Source organism: Stegostoma tigrinum, chromosome 10, assembly GCF_030684315.1.
Source record: "Stegostoma tigrinum isolate sSteTig4 chromosome 10, sSteTig4.hap1, whole genome shotgun sequence".
Classification (NCBI taxonomy): Eukaryota; Metazoa; Chordata; class Chondrichthyes; order Orectolobiformes; family Stegostomatidae; genus Stegostoma; species Stegostoma tigrinum.
The window spans coordinates 33,902,125-33,921,376 of NC_081363.1; the positions used below are offsets into that span (position 1 = coordinate 33,902,125).

Consider the following 19,252-nt stretch of genomic DNA (forward strand, 5'->3'; position numbering starts at 1 on the left):
GTCCAGACCAGAGATGAAGTGATCTGAAAGTGATACATCAGCAAGCCGGCTGCTGCACCTTCTCCTGGGGGGTGGTGGAGTTCTCCCTTAGAACACTGAGATGCTCCAGGTGGGACCAGTGGTGGCAATCAGGTGTCTCTGAGGCCGAGTTGGTCGTACCCAGGGAGAAGGCAGCAGCTGTGTTACGGGACAATGGCAGTCATTGAGAGAGGGATGTACATGTGAAGGAACAGGACCCAACGGCCTTTGAGGAATCACCTTCTCCCGGAGAGACTGGTCATGTCAACGTAGACCACCAGAAAGCCATCTTCTTTCTCTATGACTTTTCCCCCTTTGTAGATATTCCTGATGATGTAAGTATACTAGCTACCCTGTCTATACAATATAGTAATTGTTGAATGTATAAATATATATTTGGGGAGTATTGAAATAAAGGGGGGAGTGGTGACATGTATGTAGTTGCACGCGTGTTGCTGTTTGTTGACCAGCATGGAAGCTAGGAGATACAGTCTAAAAACTTACTGTGGAGCTGGGAGATCTACCATAAAATGTTCCCTGTTCAAATTTACCCTCCATCTGCCTTGTGTTCTATTTATGGCTCTCGTGAAACACAAACATAATCAGTCTGTTCTCATTATTTCTCAGAATTCTGGTGTCCCAAGTATGAAGAAACCTATTGAAGATGAGAAGCTCCAGTCCTGCAATAAGCATATGACAAATCAGCCATACATAGAGAAGGCAATCTGTAGTATTTTCTGAGACAGAGAACATCCATCATTATTTAACAAATTACATTAGGTATCCCTTAACTCATTTGCACATTTACCAATTGCTCAAAATTAAAATCAACAAACATAACAAACCAAAATGATGAAACAAACAATAACCAATGGCAGCAAGTAGAAAATCAACTTGTGGTCCTTCTTACAATCAATATTCGGGAGCTGGAATAGAAGTCTACGGACGGATGAAGGCTTGAGGATGGGGTCAATGTGTTGCTCAGCTGAGTAGCTTGCTGACATTTATCTGAATAATTATCTGTTCAGCAATCTATTTCGATTTCCAGAAGGCCTTTGACAAGGTGCCATGCAGGAAGCTGCCAAACAAGATAACAGCCCATGGTGACAGGAGCAAGGTACTGGCATGGGTAGAAGATTGGTTGTCTTGCAGAAGGCAGAGAGTGGAGAGAATAAGGTCTTTCTCAGAATTGTAGCTTGTGACCGATGGATTTCCACAGGGCTCTGGTTTGAGACCACAACTATCCACATTATACATTAGTAATCTGGATGAAGGAACTGGGGGCATTGTTGCAAAGTTTGCATATGACACAGAGATGGCTGTAGGGACAGAGAGTGTTGATGAAATGGGAAGACTGCAGATGGACATGGACAGGCTAGGATGGTTGGAAAAGAAGTGGCAGATGGACTACAATGTGGGAGACCGTGATATTGTGCACTGTGGTGGGAAGAATTGAAATGTAGACTATTTTCTAAACAGGGACAGGCTTGGAAATCTGAAGCACAAAGGGGCTTAGAAGTATGAGTTCAGGTACATCTCAAGGTTAACGTGCAGGTTCAATTTGCAGTTAAGAAGGGAAATGTGGTATTCATAATCATTTCAAGTGGATTAGAATTCAAGAGCAGGGGCTACTGCTGAGCTACATAATGTTCTGATCAGACTGTATTTGGAATATTGTGAGCAGTTTTGGGCACTGTATCTAAAGAAGTATTGAGCTGAGCAGGCTGAAAGGGTTGAAATGCCTATTCCCGCTCCTGGTTCCTATGAAGGACACACTGGAGGAGATCTGAAGAATGATCCTGGGGATGAACAGTTTGTCACATTAGGAGTGCTTAAGGACTTTGGGTCTGTACTTGATAGATGTTAAAAGGATCAGGGGATATCTTATAGAAACTTACAGAATACTGACAGGCCTGGATAGAGTGGATGTGGAGAAAATGTTTCCACTTGTGGGAGAGACTAGGACCCAAGGGCACCGCCTCAGAGTGGAGGGATGGCCCTTTCAAATTAAGATGAGGAGGAATTTCTTCAGCCAGATGGTGGGTAATTTTGGAACTCACAGCAGCAGAAGACGGTGGGGGCCAAGTTATTGAGTGTATTTAGGTCAGAGATAGGCAGTTTGTCGGTTTGTAAGCAGATCAAGGGTCAGGGGGAGAAAGCAGGAGAATGGGATAGAGAAACATATTAGCCATGATTGAATGGAGGAGCAAGAGACTTGATGGTCCAAATGGCCTAATTCTGCTCCGATAGCTTATGCTCTTATGGTTTGGTAAGATATCAGAGTACAACAGGACTTCATATCCTTGCAAAGTGTGATTATCTTCAGAGCAGACAGTAGGGGTGCAAAGAGACAAACAAAAAACAATGAAGGGATCCGACCAGCTTAAAACATTCCACAGAGGAGTTGCTAACTACTGTTTACGACTGACTATGTCTCAACTTTAAACTGCAACAAAGGCAGCACTTGACACATGCCACTGGGTTGAAACAGACAATTTTCTCACACCTGATATTTTACTGCAACGTGTGTGGAATTTTCTTTGATAAAGCTACTGTGAGGCGCCTCAGGACATTTTGTACTGCTAAAAATGCTACAGAAACACAAAACGTTGTTGTTCAATTCCAATACAGCTTGCACACCAGGCTGGTAATGTCAGTGGTTCTCAGACTGTGGGAGATAGCCATTCAATAGACAAACAAGCGAAAAATTGTCTTCAATCACAAATCACTTATTCGTATCAAAGTGATAGGCCGCAGTTCAACTTTTTTTGTTTTCATAGTGATAAAATGGAGTAAGTATAAGCCAGAGCTTGGTTTTGAAAACAATGATGTGGGGAAAACTTGACAATTCCATAGAAAGTATTTTGCATAGAGGCAGCTCCTTGCCAAGTTCTTCACATGTCGGTAGTCAGCTTTCCATTGCTACTGTGCACATTTTACTGCTGCACATATTTACCTCTGAATCATTACTGTGGACCCAACCTGAGACTAGTCACAAAGGGAGACAGAGAGACACAAGAGAAACAGATGTACTGAGAAGCCTAAGAAATGGGAAGAAATATAAAAAGTGTCAGAGAGAGATGAAAGTGCTAGACAGGCACAGAGGAGAGGGAGAGAGAGCACACAGAAACATAAAAACAAAGATGCAGATCAATGGGCAATAAAATAGAAAACAAACATAGACACACATGGATGAAGAAATTCTGTGGGACTATGAAAGCACTTGCTAAGTCCAATTGGATATTAGCTTTTTGAATAGTTCACTGAAACTGTAAAAGCAATTTACTATATATTCTGTTGCCATGTCAACATTTCCCCAATGTTTAAGCTTGCTTTCACCATCAGATTGTCATTCCAAGGGCTTGTAAAAAGACATTTACCCTTTAATAACCAATAGGTTGGTGGTTTCAGATATTTGAAAAGATGTTGGAATCAAATTTCACAGTTAATAAGCAACAAAGGCCCATTTCGAGTAATTGAGCATAGGCTTGTACATCCTTCAATCCAACTTGCCCATACCAACCAGAATAAATAAATCGAGTCCCATTTCCTCAAAACCCTTCCAATTGATATACTCATTCAGATGCCTTTAAAATGTAGTTGCATCAACTTAACATAACATTATTTAAAACATTGATTATTTACAGTGGTAGCAAAGGGTTTATTCAGTAGTTTTTTTGTCAAGAAACATTTTCTAAATCCAATTATTGCACATGAGCATTATATCAATTATACCAGCACTAATAGAAAAGTGTCCATACTCTGTCACCAGCTGAAATACTGACAATTTTAAATACTTTGATATTTCAAAAATAAATCAGTGCACAAAGGCAAATAATATTGTTAACTTAAAAATATTGTGCTTTAATCATGTATAACTTTACAATTAGTATTCAACAGTATTTACTCTAGAAAACGACAATGTTGTCGAGGAGAATACTGAGATACAGGCTACTAGACTAGGTGGGATTGAGGTTCACAAGGAAGAGGTATTAGAAATCCTACAGAGGGTGAAGATAGATAAGTCCCCTGGGCTGGATGGGATTTATCCTAGGATCGTCTGGGAAGCCAGGGAGGAGATTGCTGAGCCTTTGGCATTGGTCTTTACCTCGTCATTGTCTACAGAAATACTGCCAGACGACTGGAGGATTGCAAATGTGGTTCCCCTGTTCAAGAAGGGGAGTAGAGACAACCCTGGTAATTATAGACCAGTGAGCCTTACCTCAGTTGTTGGTAAAGTGTTGGAAAAGGTTATAAGAGATAGGACTTATAATCATCTCGAAAAGAATAAATTGATTAGGGATAGTCAGCACGGTTTTGTGAAGGGAAGGTCGTGCCTCACAAACCTTATTGAGATCTTTGTGAAGGTGACCAAACAGGTAGATAAGAGTAAACCGGTTGATGTGGTATATATGGATTTCAGCAAGGTGTTTGATAAGGTTCCCCATAGTAGGCTATTGTACAAAATGCGGAGGAATGGAATTGTGGGAGATATAGCAGTTTGGATCGGAAATTGGTTTGCTGAAAGAAGATAGATGGTGGTAGTTGATGGGAAATGTTCATCCTGGAGACCAGTTACTAGTGGTGTACCGCAAGGGTCGGTGTTGGGTCCACCGCTGTTTGTCATTTTTATAAATGACCTCGATGAGGGCATAGAAGGATGGGTTAGTAAATTTGCAGACGACACTGAAGTTGGTGGAGTTGTGGATAGTGACGAAGGATGCTGCAGGTTGCAGAGAGACTTAGATAAGCTGCAGAGCTGGGCTGAGAGGTCGAAAATGGAGTTTAATGCGGACAAGTGTGAGGTGATGCACTTTGGTAGGAGTAACCGGAAGGCAAAGTACTGGGCTAATGGTAAGATTCTTAGTAGTGTAGATGAGCAGAGAGATCTCGGTGTCCATGTACACAGATCTGTTAAGAAGGCATACAGTGTTTGAGCTTTTATAAATAGAGGGATCGAGTTCCGGAACCAAGAGGTTATGGTGAAGCTGTACAAAGCTCTGGTGTGGCCGCACTTGGAGTACTGTGTACAGTTCTGGTCACCGCATTATAAGAAGGATGTGGAAGCTTTGGAAAGGGTGCAGAGGAGATTTACTAGGATGTTGCCTGGTATGCTGGGAAGGTCTTACGAGGAAAGGCTGAGGGACTTGAGGCTTATTTCATTAGAGAGAAGAAGGTTGAGAGGTGACTTAATTGAAACATATAAAATAATCAAAGGGTGAGATAGGGTGGATAGGGAGAGCATTTTTCCTAGGATGGTGACGGCGAGCACGAGGGGGCATAGCTTTAAACTGAGGGGTGAAAGATATAGGTCAGATGTCAGAGGTAATTTCTTTACTCAGAGAGGAGTAAGGGAATGGAACGCTTTGCCTGCAACGGTAGTAGATTCGCCAACTTTAGGTACGTTTAAGTCGTCATTGGATAAGCATATGGACGTACATGGAATAGTGTAGGTTAGATGGGCTTGAGATCGGTATGATGGGTCGGCACAACATCGAGGGTCGAAGGGCCTGTACTGTGCTGTAATGTTCTATATTCTATGTTCTATAGTTTCCCAGTTGTCACAAATGCAAAAGCTAATCTGCTAATTACATCACTATATTCTTTTGATGTCACACTAAAATCTTCAGTTTCATAAAGCTATCATAAATACAAATAATAAATAAATTTTACCCACAAAGGGTGAAAGAAGTTAACGAGAAATCTGATAGATAAATAAATTGCTTGGTCATGCTGGAATAGCAACACCAAAATCCAAAATGTAACTCAATCTTTCTCAATCTGCCAAAAGAATGGGACTATGTCTTCTAACCCTCAGGCCTGTTTTATTATTAAATGAGCTCTTGGTTAGTCTGTGAATGAATTTCACATACCCTTCTTTGGCCAATATCCCTCAACACCTTCAGAAGCAAATAAACCTCAATCTCAGACTTAAAATTAGTGTCAATTGCTGGCACAGAAGAGTTCCTTAATTCTACCATCTCTTTGTGTGGACATATCAAATTGTCATTTTGACTACCAAAGGGCCCGGCTTCAACTTTTCTACAGTACCTGCGACCCTACCCACCCCAGTGCTGAACTCTCTGACTCACAGATCTAGGATAAATAGAGAGAAAATGTTTCCCATAACACCTTGACAACTTTGACCACATCACGTTGTACTATGTAAATTGTAGGCAATAGAATCTTTGGAGTCTAGGTATCATTTGACAAACTATTCTCTAGTCTTTCAAATTCCAATGTATCTTTTATGGATATGGTGTCCCCAGTACTCCAAGTGTGATCAAATAATAGCTCTGTATGGCTTTGTATGGCCTCTACCTCATTGTATGCTTGTCCTTTAGCACTGAAGGTCTGCATTTAATTGGCCTTTTCTGTCATTTTCTGCTGATTTTCATCTCATTTTTTATGATCTATGTGACTACACCCCAAAGTCTCCGTGGATCTTCAGTATTTCTGGCTTTTCACCATTTAGAAAGCATTCTTGTGCATCCTTTTTCGGTCCAATTTGTCATATCTCACATTTGCCTACACTGAAATCCATCTGCTACAATTTTGCCCACTCACATCGTCTCTCTGAAATTTTACGCTTCCAATTTCACAATTTACAGTTCTGCCTTTCTTTGTGGCATCAATAAATCTGGAAATGTGACTTTTCTAACCCAATATTTAAATGATTAATAAATAGTGAAAAGTTAAGTCCCAGCAAAGAATCATTGTCTCCCTGCAAAAGTATTTCATTTTCACAAATGGCAAGTTCTATTAAAAAAACACAAAATAAGGAAGCATGGGTAAGAAAAATTATACATTTCACATGAATGAAAAGCCTCAGGGTAATTTGTTAAACAAAGTTCTCAGTTTGGAGATTATTTGAAGGACAATGAACTTGGCTTTTGGTTTGAGGGTTCCAGCCTGATATAAGTCTATTTTTTCCTACACAAAACACAAGCTCTTCTTTGCTTACAACTCCAGTAGTCTTCTGAATGTAACCTTTGAATATTGAGAATTAAGATCATGCAATTTGACTCTAACAATCTATTGTGGCCTTATTTAAAGGCATTCTTTGCAGACTGAATTTTTTCAATTATTGGTTTAGCCTTATCCAGTCTATTTTATACAATGCCAATAAATTTATGTTCAATGAGCACATGATGCCTTTAAATTATTTCCTTGATCATGAATGGTATGAAAGTAAAATAGAAAAGACTTAAAAACAGTCTAACCTCTTTCTAATGGTTCTACGATATAAAATGGATTATTACAGATAAAGTCAACACCAAATTTGAAGCTTGGAGCTTAAAGGTAAACCTGACGCCTGAACATTACTTGATCACTAGTCAAGAGATTTGATTATTATTCAGACAAAGGAGCAGTTGCTATTGAGAGTAGTTGTTGGCTCAATAGTGGCACATTCACCTATTATCTGGGGGGTCATGGGGGGGGCGTAGATGAATGACAGTCAACCTCACTGAAACACAGAAATGTTTCCCCTGGCTGGTGAGTCTAGAATCAGTATTCACAGTCTCAGAGCAAGAGGCGTACAATTTAGGAATGAGGTATACGGACTTTTCTTCCCTCCAAAGGCACTAAGGATTGCAGGGATACTGCAGGAAAATGGTGCTGAAGTGCAAGATCAGTCATGATCGAGTTGAATGGCAGAGTGGGTTCAAAAGCCAAATGGCCTCTTACAGCTCCTATTTCCTATGTTCCAGTAATTGAACATAGCACAAAGATTCACTGATACTGCTTCTCTGGGTGACAAGGGCATGAAAGGGAGTTTTGTTCCCTTGAAACAACAGGAGGCAATAAGCTAGTGGAATGAATTAGGTCTGGATAGAAATAGCAGAGGAGGCAAGCAGCCGACTGTTCTGCATATTTAGCTGTGGACCCTTAAAGGGATCAATGGCCTGATTTTTTCTGGCAAAGTGGATGCAGCACATAATATTAAGCTGATGTAATATTAAGTTAAATGTGACTTAAAGTAAATATGGCATTGGAGTAGTGAGGAGACAGTAAGAAAGTAGAAATAGCATTAGTTTCAAATAGGAGGTATTTAAAATTGCAAGAAAAAGCAACAAGCCTGAGGATTGGGAAGGGATTAAAATTTAGCAAAAGAGGACAAAAAGATCACTCATGAAGGGGAAAATAGAATATGAGAGGAAACTTGCAAGAAACCTAAAAACTATATGCATGTTGGCCTTCTTTGCAGGACAATTTGAGTTCAGAAATAAGTATGTCTTACTGCAGTTATACAGGGCCTTGGTGAGACTACATGTGAAGTCTTGAATATCTAAGGTTCTTGAGCATATCTGTAGCTCAGGTTCTGGATGCTGTGGTTGGTTGGTTCACCGAACCGGTTCGCAGATGTGTCATTACCCTGCTGGGTAACATCATCACCGCAGACTCTGATGAAGCGCTGTTGTGTTTTCCCGCCTGTTATTTAAAATCTGGGTTCCACTGGATTTGATGAACTCATTTCCGGTTTTTCTTCGCAGTGGTGTATATAAAGCGTCTAGCTCTACATGTTTGTTGATGACCTTCTTGGTGGAGAGCCACACCTATAGGAATTCCTGTGCTTGTCTCTATTTGACCTGTGCTAGGATCCTGGTGTTGTCCTAATTGAATTGCTGGTTTCCCTTATCCATGTGAATGGAGATGAGTGAGTATTGGTCATGTTTTTTGTTGCTAGATGGTGTTCATTAACAAACACATAGGACTGTATAGTTTTGGCCTCCCTAATAGAAGATACTTGCCATAGAGGGACTGCAGCAAAAGTTCATAGACTCATATTGGGGATGGCAGGAGCATTCTAAAGGAAAGAACATAGAGCATAGAACATAAAGCAATACAGCTCAGAACAGGCCCTTTGGCCCTCGATGTTGTACCGACCTGTGAACTAATCTAAGCCCCTCCCCTTACACTATCCCATCATCATCCATATGCTTATCCAAGGAGCATTTAAATGCCCCTAATGTGGTTTAGTTAACTACATTGGCAGGCAGGGCATTCCACACCCTTACCACTCTCTGAGTAAAGAACCTGCATCTGACATCTGTCTTAAATCTATCACCCCTCAATTTGCAGCTATGCCCCCTCGTACAAGCCAACGTCATCATCCTCGAAAAAAGACTCTCGCTGTCCACCCTAACTAATCCTCTGATCATCTTTATGTCTCGATTAAATCCCCTCTCAGCCTTCTTCTCTCCAATGACCTAAGTCCCTCAGCCTTTCCTCATAAGACCTTCGCTCCAGACCAGGCAACATCCTGGTAAATCTCCTCTGCATCTTTTCCAATACTTCCACATCCTTCCTATAATGGGGTGACCAGAACTGTACACAATATTCCAAGTGAGGCCGCACTAGCGTTTTGTACAGTCGCAGCATGACATCACGGCTCCAAAACTCAATCCCTCCAACAATAAAACCTAACACACAGTAAGCCTTCTTAACAGCACTATCAACCTGGGTGGCAACTTTCAAGGATCTATGTACATGGACACCAAGATCCCTCTGCACATCCACACAACCAAGAATCTTTCCATTGACCCATTATTCTGCCTTCTTATTATTTTTCCCAAGTGAATCACCTCACATTTATTTGCATTGAACTCCATTTGCCACCTTTCAGCCCAATTCTGCAGTTTATCCAAGTCTCCCTGCAACCTGCAACATTCTTCCACACTGTCCACCAGTGCACCAACTTCAGTGTCATTTGCAAACTTACTAACCCACCCACTTATGCCTGCGTCCAAGTCATTTATAAAAATGACAAACAGCAGTGGTCCCAAAACAGATCCTTGTGGCACACCACTGGTAACCGGTTTGACTGGTTGAAAGACTGGTTTGACTGGGCCTGTATTCACTAGAGTTTAGAAGAATGAAAAGGGAACTGATTGTAACACAAGATTGGACTGCGTAGTGTGAAGCTGGATGAACACAACAGGCCAAGCAGCATCTGAGGAGCACAAAAGCTGACGTTTCGGGCCTAGACCCTTCATCAGAGAGGGGGATGGGGAGAGGATTCTGAAATAAATAGGGAGAGGGGGGAAGACGAAGTGAAGATGGATGGAGGACAAGAGAGATCCCCTGAGGTTGGGCTGGAGGAAGGAGGGTAACATGAAGAAGTTACTCTCCTCCCTCCGGACAAACCTCAGGGGATCTCTCTTCTCCTCTATCCATCTCCGGTCCACCTCCCTCTCTCTCCCTATTTATTTCAGAACCCTGTCCCCATCCCCCTTTTCTGATGAAGGGTCTAGGCCCAATACGTCAGCTTTTGTGCTCCTATGATGCTGCTTGGCCTGCTGTGTTCATCCAGCTCCACACTTTGTTATCTTGGATTCTCCAGCATCTGCAGTTCCCATTATCCCTCTTCAATAGAACATTGCTTAATGCGGAACCTTAATGGGGGGAATGAGCTACAGAATACTTGATTCCATAGATATCAATAATGGATTCTGGGAATGATCCTGAGGTGTAGAGATTCAGTACAACCGACTGAATCACTACAGCCTGGGGAGTGTACCACTTCCCATTGGTCTTGGATCTTCTCCCATCACATTGTATGGTCTCACTGGAGAGACACAATCTTTGGCGACACTGCTGCTCCAGCATTTGTGGAAAGCAGGGCTTTGAAAATAAAACATTTCTGATGGGTGGTGTGTTCTATGCAAGAGGCTGGTAGTTCACAAGTCTGTGCCTTTTTTGTCCTTCCAGCCCCTGATCTTGCTGCCTGAGTGCTGCAGTCCTGTTCCCATGGCTGCAACATCTTCCCTCTATGATGCTCCTAACTAAGGATCTCATGATCTTACTGAAAGGGGTATATTGAAAATTGTTGCAATCAGTTCTCAGGGCCTTGAACGCCAAACTCCAAGCATACAACTGCTAAGCCAGAGAGAACACTCAATCAGAATACCTCCATTGTGCCAGTCAGATTTGGTTAGCCTCCGGGCTGGTATAGCCACTGCCTACTCTTTTTCACCCTCCCTACAGCTACCACTTACAATGGTTGCTAACTATAGTAACAACCGATCTTCAATCGAACATCCACTTGAGATTGTTGACCTGCTCACCGAGCTGGCATGGTTTGGTTCAGACAATTCATCCCCGTGCTAGGTGATAACATTGGTGGATCCTCCAATGAAGGGATGTTATTCTACTCCACTGAGAACTTATACTGTCCGGTCTGTTATGGTGAGTCATGTCATTTCCAGTTTTGATCTGTATGGGTTTGTATATGGGGCCCAATTCTACATTTGTTGATTGCATTATGCATTGAGAACCATGCCTCTAGGAATTCCTGTATGTGTTTATGTTTGGCTTGGGCTACTACTCTTACCATGCCCCAGTTAAACTGATGGCCTTCATTGTCTGAGTGTATTGATGTTAAGGAGAGTTTGTTGTGTCATTTTGCTGCTAGCTGATGTTCATGTATTCTGATGTCTAGTTTCCTTCCTGTCTGTCTGATGTAATGTTTGTGGCAGTCATTGCAAGGTATTTTATAAACCACATTGGTTCTGCATGTTGTGGGAACGGGGTCTTTAATCCTTGTGAGTGTTTGTCATAGAGTGGCTGTGGGCTTGTGCACTACTATGAGCTCTAGTGGTTGCAGGAGTCTCGTTGTCAGAAGATAGTTTCCAAAATACCATGCAATGACCGCCACAAACATTGCGTCGGACAGACAGGAAGTAAACTAGCCATCAGAATGCATGAACGTCAACCAGCAACAAAACTGCACAACAAACTCTCCTTAATACCAGTACACTCAGAAAATGAAGGTCATCAGGTCTGGCAGCATCTGTGAAGGAGAAAACAGAGTTAATGTTTTGTGTCCAGTGACCCTTCCTCAGAATACAGATTTACAGCATCCGCAGTTCTTTCGGTTTTTAATGAAGGCCATCAGTTTAACTAGGGCAATGTAACCATAGTAGCCCAAGCCAAGAGTAAACACACACAGGAATTCCTAGAGGCATGGTTCTCCACCAGTAATGCACTCAACAAACACGTAGAATTGGACCCATATATAAACCCTTACAGATCAAAACCCTGAAATGACAGTATTCACTGTAATGGACCATATAGTATAAATTCCAAGCAGAGTAGAATAACATCGCTTCATCAGAGGCCTCACTGATGACGTCACCTAGCATGGTGATGAAATGTCTGAATGAGGACAAACCACCTCAGTGAGCAAGTCAACAAACTCACTCACAGGCTGGGCTACAAATCTTTGATGAAACCTTGAACATTCACTTCCTTAGAGCTGGCAAAGATGAAGCCCTGTTTTCTCATGCTCCAAAATATAAAATCTCTAGTAAAGTAGCTTTTCATGGCCCAACTGTTTAGCAGGTATATTTACCTTCCCATTGCCTTTAATTATGCTTTCTACCTGCCAGAATGACCTCCTGTGGGAACTACCCTCCCCAACAGCAGGAACACATCAGGTTTCCCTCCTGAAGCCATTTTACCATTATTCTTTTGCTCCACCTACCTCTCAGCCATCTCCAATTGTCACAAAACCCTGGGCTAAATCTCAACATATCTTGACTACATGGACCACTGGGAGAATGTATAAGTTATTGTATAAACAAATACAGGACGATCTTAAAAAAAGAATCAGTGTAGTACATTTTCTACTTCACTTTATCTTATAGGCCATTGGTTTGCTTACAACATAGAGTTCGAAATCTTTTTGACAAGATTCTCAAGTGTTCTATTGCGTGTCTTAAAATTAGTTAACATTAACAGGCTGACTGGACTGTCTTGCAGTTTTATCAAATTAGATCAAGATCCGAATCTAAGTAATTATATTGAATCAAAGACCTTTCCAGCATATAAAAAGCAAGGTATGAAAAGGCTATGTCAGTGCTATATGAATTCCTTCCTAAAAGCTGTAAACAATGCCCTGTAGAATCAAAGGATATGTTCATAAATTATATATTGTAAAATATTAAACACGCTGACATATTCCTGAATTTATCTCAAGTAACTTATCTCTGGAGAATTTACAAAATTTTCAAATATCTCTTAGTAAAAATTCTTACCATCAGTGTACTTAATGACTCGAATGGTGGAATCACCTTCTCCAAATCGTGTGATCGGTGTCAAGCGAACTTCATAGGCCTCAGGCTTCAGTAGTTCAGTCAGGTTGTGTGTGATTAATTCTCCTGATTGGATCATAGCATTCATCGAAATTTCTTGTTCCCACCAACGCTGTTGGCCAGTCTGAAAATAAAGTGAGCAATAACACTGATCAGGAAACCGGGAATCACTTCAACAGACTTTTTGTTGTCAGCATCATTCAGAAAACTGACAAGAAGTGAAAAAAAACACCTGAATTTGGCATTAATAAATGTCAAAATTTTCTGTTTCACTAAAACTCAGAATCAAGAACAAGTCGAAGCTGAGCCAAATTTCTCAGAGATAAATCTATATTTATCTGGTAGGATGATTTTCAAATCTCGATGGAGAGGCAGTGAAACATGCACCTGGGAGGTGCTGCAGGACGCACACAAGCTATAATGGCGGGGTCGCAGAAAAACAGATTAAGAAGACCAAAGAGGCTGGTATGGAAGGCTGAAGGCAATTGCAAAGGTACCCATGCTTGTATTACTTCTAGGCCTGACTACTGAAATGAAGGTGGACTCTGGGAATCTAAAAGGAACAAGAAGCATATTGAAAAAACACAGCAGGATTGGCAATATGTAATGGATTGAGAAAAACAGAGATAACATTTTAAGTCCAGTATGGCTTCTTCAGAAATGATCACCCAGACCATTTCTTCTTCTCCTGATTATTGCAATGTACTCCTAATTGGCATTCCACATTGTAAGAATTGTAAACTTCAAATCATTTAAAACTTCATTTCAGTTCTGACTTGTTCAAAATCTTGTTCCCTCATTACCCTGTGCTCACTGACCTAACTACAATGCATCACAGTTAGACGATCCCTCAATTATGAAATTTTCACTGAATCTGAGAGATTCATCTCCTCTCCTTCAATTCACTTGTTTTAAGGGGCCTTGGTTTTAATCCCTCTAATATTGGTGACTGTGCTTTTAGCTACCTGGGCCTATCCTATGGAATTCCTCTCCAGGCCTGTCTTCGTCTCCAACTCCCTTCCTCTCTTCAAGACATTGCTTTAAACTTACCTCTTTGATGCTTTAGGCCATTGGCTCTGACACAGTATCAAATTTTGCTTCATTTTGTCTGTGAAGCTCACAATGATGTTTTGTTATGTAAAAGGTGTGCTGGAAGATGGGAAGCACATGGAAACCAGCAACACAAGGAGTGAGGTTGTAAGCTGCAGAACTTTGTTTGAACAGGAGTACACATTGAAGAACATTGGGAAATAAGAAGTGTTCTGAAATTTGAGACTTCAGGTAATGTAAGGATTTAACAATTTATGAGGTGACTGGCAATAGCTGCATTGAGGTAACGTGGCAGCAATGAAAGTACGTCACTGTTTTGGTGAATGGGATATAGAGTCAATGGGTCAGCTCTGGTCTAACTTGGGCACTGAGACGGTGCTTGGTTTTACATGATCAAGCACAGCAGGAAAGGAAGAAAGTTAAGAGTTGAGATCTTGGCAGGAACTGAATTACATGACTTTACGTACTTCAAATCAGAGTCATATTGCATGGAAACAGACCCTTCTGCCCAACTTATCCACACCGGCCGTGCTCCCAAATTAAACTAGTCCCACTTGCCTGCATTTGACCCATATCTCCCCAAATCTTTCCTTTTCATGTACTTACCCAAATGTCTTTTAAATGCTGGAACTGTACCTGTATCCACCGCATCGTCTGCCAGTTCACTCCACACACTAAACACTCTCTGTGCAAAAATGTTGTACTTGGCATCCTTGTTAAAACCTTCTCCGCACAGCTTAAAAATACACCCCCCTAGTTTTGAACTCTCCCACCCCAGGGAAAAGACACTTGTTATTCACCTTGTCCATGCCCTTCATGATTTTGATAAATCTCTATAAGATTACCTTCAACCTTCTATGCTTAACAGAAGAGATGGACAAATATAAATGATAGGGCCAGGAAATTGGTGATACCCAAATGGCCAAAATTGGAGGAGTGCAAAGAATGATGCAGAGACTGGAGACATATATTCAGATGCCCAAAATGAGCTGGAGAACTAGCCGTGATCAACAGGTAGCCATTCAAATAGGAATTAAAACAGTGAGATCAACCTGCAATGTATTTAAATACATGGAGAGAAGTTTAACAAGCCTGGTCCTTTCTCAGAAGTTCTGGAGAGAGATCTCTCGAGACAAGACGTTGGCTCTGGTTTCTCTCCATGAATGTTGTTGGACCTGCTGAGCTTTTCCAGCAGTTTATATTTTTGCTTCTGATTTACAGCATCTACAGTTCTTTTGGTTTTTACTTTCCTAGCTACCATCAGATCTGAGGGTCACTCAACCTGAAGCAGTAATTCTGATTTCACTCCACAGATGCTGCCAGACGTACTGGGCTTTTCCAGCAATTTCTGTTTTCATTTCTGATATGTAGCATCCACAGTTCTTTCAGTTTCTAACGAGTCTGGAGTGTGGTGGAATATTCTTCACATACCTGGATGGTTATAGTTCTAAACTCATTCAAGAAGTTCTGCACAAGTTTAGAACAAAGGAGCTCAGTTGATTGACATCCCATCTATCATCAGAAGGAAACATTCTCCCTCCCAGTGGAGTATGTGTGTAGCATCTAGAGGGTGCAATGCAGCAACTTATCAAGGTTTCTGTAGCATGACCTTCTGAACCCATGACCTTACCATCTAGACACATGCAACACCATCACTTCTAGGTTATCCAGCTTTGTGACTTGAACATATAGTACTTCACCATTGCTGAATCAAAACTCCAGAACTCTATACTTAACAACACTTCACTTGACAAAGGAGCAGCACTCCAAAAGCTTCTGACTTCAAATAAACCTGTTGGACTATAAATTAGTGGAATGACTTCTGACCTTGCCCACCTCATTCCAAGACCAGCACTTCCACATCATTACAACACTATGGCAGCACCTTCATCACAAGCACAGAAGCAATGGGAAAAGACCCCCTTATAATTGCAATGTGGGATGGGCAAATGTTGATCATGCCAATAACACTTTCATTCTGGGGATGAATTATTCAGAAAAAAAAACAATTTTAAGGTTACTGTCTCAGAATACAGGTTCTAAAGTCATAAAATTTTAAATATGCTTTTATAAACCCACGGCACAACACTGTGGGCCGAAAGGCTTGTACTGTGCTGTACTTTTCTGTTCTAAACCTCTATAAGGTCAACCCTCAAACACGTTCGCTCCAGCGAAAAAAGTTCCAGCCGATCCAGGCCCTCCTTACAACTCAAACCCTCCATTTCTGGCAACATTCTAGTAAATCTCTTCTGAGCCTCTCCAATTTAAGTCTCCTTCTCATAACAGGGAGACTAGAACTGGACATGGTCCTCCAGAAAAGGCCTCACTAACATCCTGCACAAGTTCATGATGGCATAGTATATTACTTCTTAACCACCCCGTCCACTTGTCATGCAAATCTCGTACAATTATGAACCCGAATGCCTCAGTCTCTCTGTCCTAGGTGATGGCCTAATGGTATTAAAACTGGACTGTTAATTCGGAGGCCCAGGTAAAGAGCTGGGGACCTGGATTCGAGTCTCACCACAACAGATGTTAGAATTTGAATTCAATAAAAATCTAGAATTAGGATTCTTATGATGACCATGATAAACATATCTGGTTTACTAATGCCCTATAGGGAAGGAAACCGCCTTACCAAGTCTGGTCTACATATGACTCCAGGTCCATAGCAATTTGCTTGGCTCTTAACTGCCCGAGGTAGATAGGGATGGGGAATAAATGTTGGCCTAGCCGCCATCCTGTGACTTAATTATAAAAACCCTAAATCCCTACTTTTAATTGTATAGGTCTTGCCTTTGTTTGTTTTACCAAAATGCAAGACCTTGCATGTATCCAAATTCAACTCCATTTGTCACTCTTCAGCCAGTTGACATAATTGATCAAGATTGCTTTGTAATCTTAGCTAACCTTCTTCACTGTCCACTATACTACAAACCTTGGAGTCATCTGCAAACTTACTGCCATGCTTCCGAAAATCTCATCTAAATTATTTATATATATAAGTATAAATATATAATTAATACATAAATATATTATTTTTAAATTTATTTATGACGAGCAAAAATGGACCCAGCACCAACCCCTGTGAAACAATGCATGTCACAGGCCTTCAGTTCAAAAAACAACTCTCCATCATCATTCGTTGTCTCCTGCTGTTAAGTCAATCTTGTATCCAATTGGCAAGCTCACCCTGAATCCTACGTGATCTAACTTTGCTAATGAGTCTTCTTTACAGAAATTTGTCAAAGGTTTTATTAAAGTTCATGAAAATAACATCTCATGCTCAGCCCTCATCAATCTCCTTGGTTATTTCCTCAAAATATTCACTCACGTTTATGAGACATGGTTGGGATGCTGGCAAAGCATTCCCACAAGCAATGGCATGAGGATTCCATAACAGGGTGCATGCTCTCTAGCTACTGAAAATTGTTACAATGCTCATTTTGACATGAAATGTGGCAGATTTTAAATTTTTGAAAATTCAGCAGTAGGATTGAGGGAATGTGCCAATGTCAGCTTCCCAGTTGAAGTAGTTTGCTTGTCTGGGTTCTAAAGAAGCTCAGGCTTTCCTTTGGGACAAATGAAGCCTGTTTGGTTAAAGTAAGTGAGACCATATATAAAGCTGGAGAATTTGGAGCCAGTGCATTTTGTATTTAAAAGTTCCCCTGCCTTCAGTAAAACAACTGTCAGCTCAGAATTCAATTACTGTTTATTGCTTCATCAAATATTATAATTTCATGGGTATGCGCTTCCCTGTTAAGAGACAAACCAGACTGTGCATGTGGTACAACTTCATACATATGGGGAATTGAACAGTTCAAGAACTTTTATCTACATTTGTTTGATCGACTAAATAGCCCCAAACCTCAATTATTTTGAATGAGTGGGCATTATGATTCTGCTTAAAAGGTTAGAGTGCGGTTCATCTTTATTATAAACAAAAATTTTGATAAATTAGGTAACAATTTCCTACTTAATTTTGTGTACGTCCTACATAGGTCATGAAATGCATAAAGCGATGACAAACATATTATGCCTGTGTGCGGTGCTGTAGCCACAATGTTGAGTTATTAATCACAATGAAGCAGATCTGAATGGTCAACAACAAAAAAAATAAGCTGTCAACCCCATATTAAAGGTTCGGATATAATTTACTGACAAGCGCCAAAGAAAAATCAATGCCAGTCATTATGAGAGTAAGTATGAAAGAATAAATCCTGATTCCTGCGCTCATTAAGGTAGACAATAAAATTAGTCACCCCTTAAAATATTCATTAAGAGTACTTGGAACAGTTTCTTAAAAATGCTGTGGATCAAAACCAAGGATCAGAATACCTTGGATCTGGTAATGTCTCATGAGACAGGTTAAAAAAAATGCCAGGGTAAAAGAGGCCCCAGGAAACAGGGGGCACAACAGGGTAGAATTTAGCATTCAGTTTAAGAGAGAAAAAACTTGGACTCGAAACAACTGTGCTAAACTTAAATAAGAGTAATTATCAAAGAGCGAGTGGAGAGCTGGCCAGGATTAACTGGGGAAAGAGTTTAGCAGCAAAGCTGATTTAGAAGCAATGGAGATGTTTAAGAAAATAGCTCATGGCTCATTATATTATATATCCTCGTGAGAAAGGAGGATTCTGGGAAGGGATAACCAGCCTTTGTTAATCAGGGAAGTTAATGATAATATGAAATTTTAAAAAAGTGCATACAATGTCTTACCACTCGTCTTTGTTACAGAGACCTAAGAAAGTTTCTAAAAACAACAATAGATAACTAAATAAAAACAAAGCAAGCAAAGATAATCTATGAAAGCTAACTAGCAAGTAGCATAAAACAGAAGGCCAGAGCTTCTTTAAACAAAAAGAGGCCAAGGTTAACACAGGAGCATGAGGCTGGATAAATAGTAATTGAGAACCAAGGAAATGGCAGCCAATTTGAAGAAATGCTTTTCCTCAGTCACAATAGCATTCTAACAATAATAAACACTCAAGGGGTGAGAGGAAGTGATGAAATAAACATATTAACTATTATTGAGGAAATGTAATAGGGAAATTAATGGGTTAAAGACTGATAATTACCCTGGATCT

General features: G+C 40.7%; 1 protein-coding gene across 2 annotated transcripts in view; it reads right to left on the minus strand.

Moving 5' to 3' along the window:
- Positions 1–19,252, minus strand: part of mdga2a (MAM domain containing glycosylphosphatidylinositol anchor 2a) — an 871,663-nt gene that overhangs the window by 119,747 nt on the left and 732,664 nt on the right. For both annotated transcript variants that reach the window (XM_048538415.2, XM_048538414.2), the window contains one exon: positions 13,059–13,239. In XM_048538415.2, the coding sequence (XP_048394372.1) occupies positions 13,059–13,239 (181 nt within the window). The remainder of the gene's footprint in view (positions 1–13,058; positions 13,240–19,252) is intronic.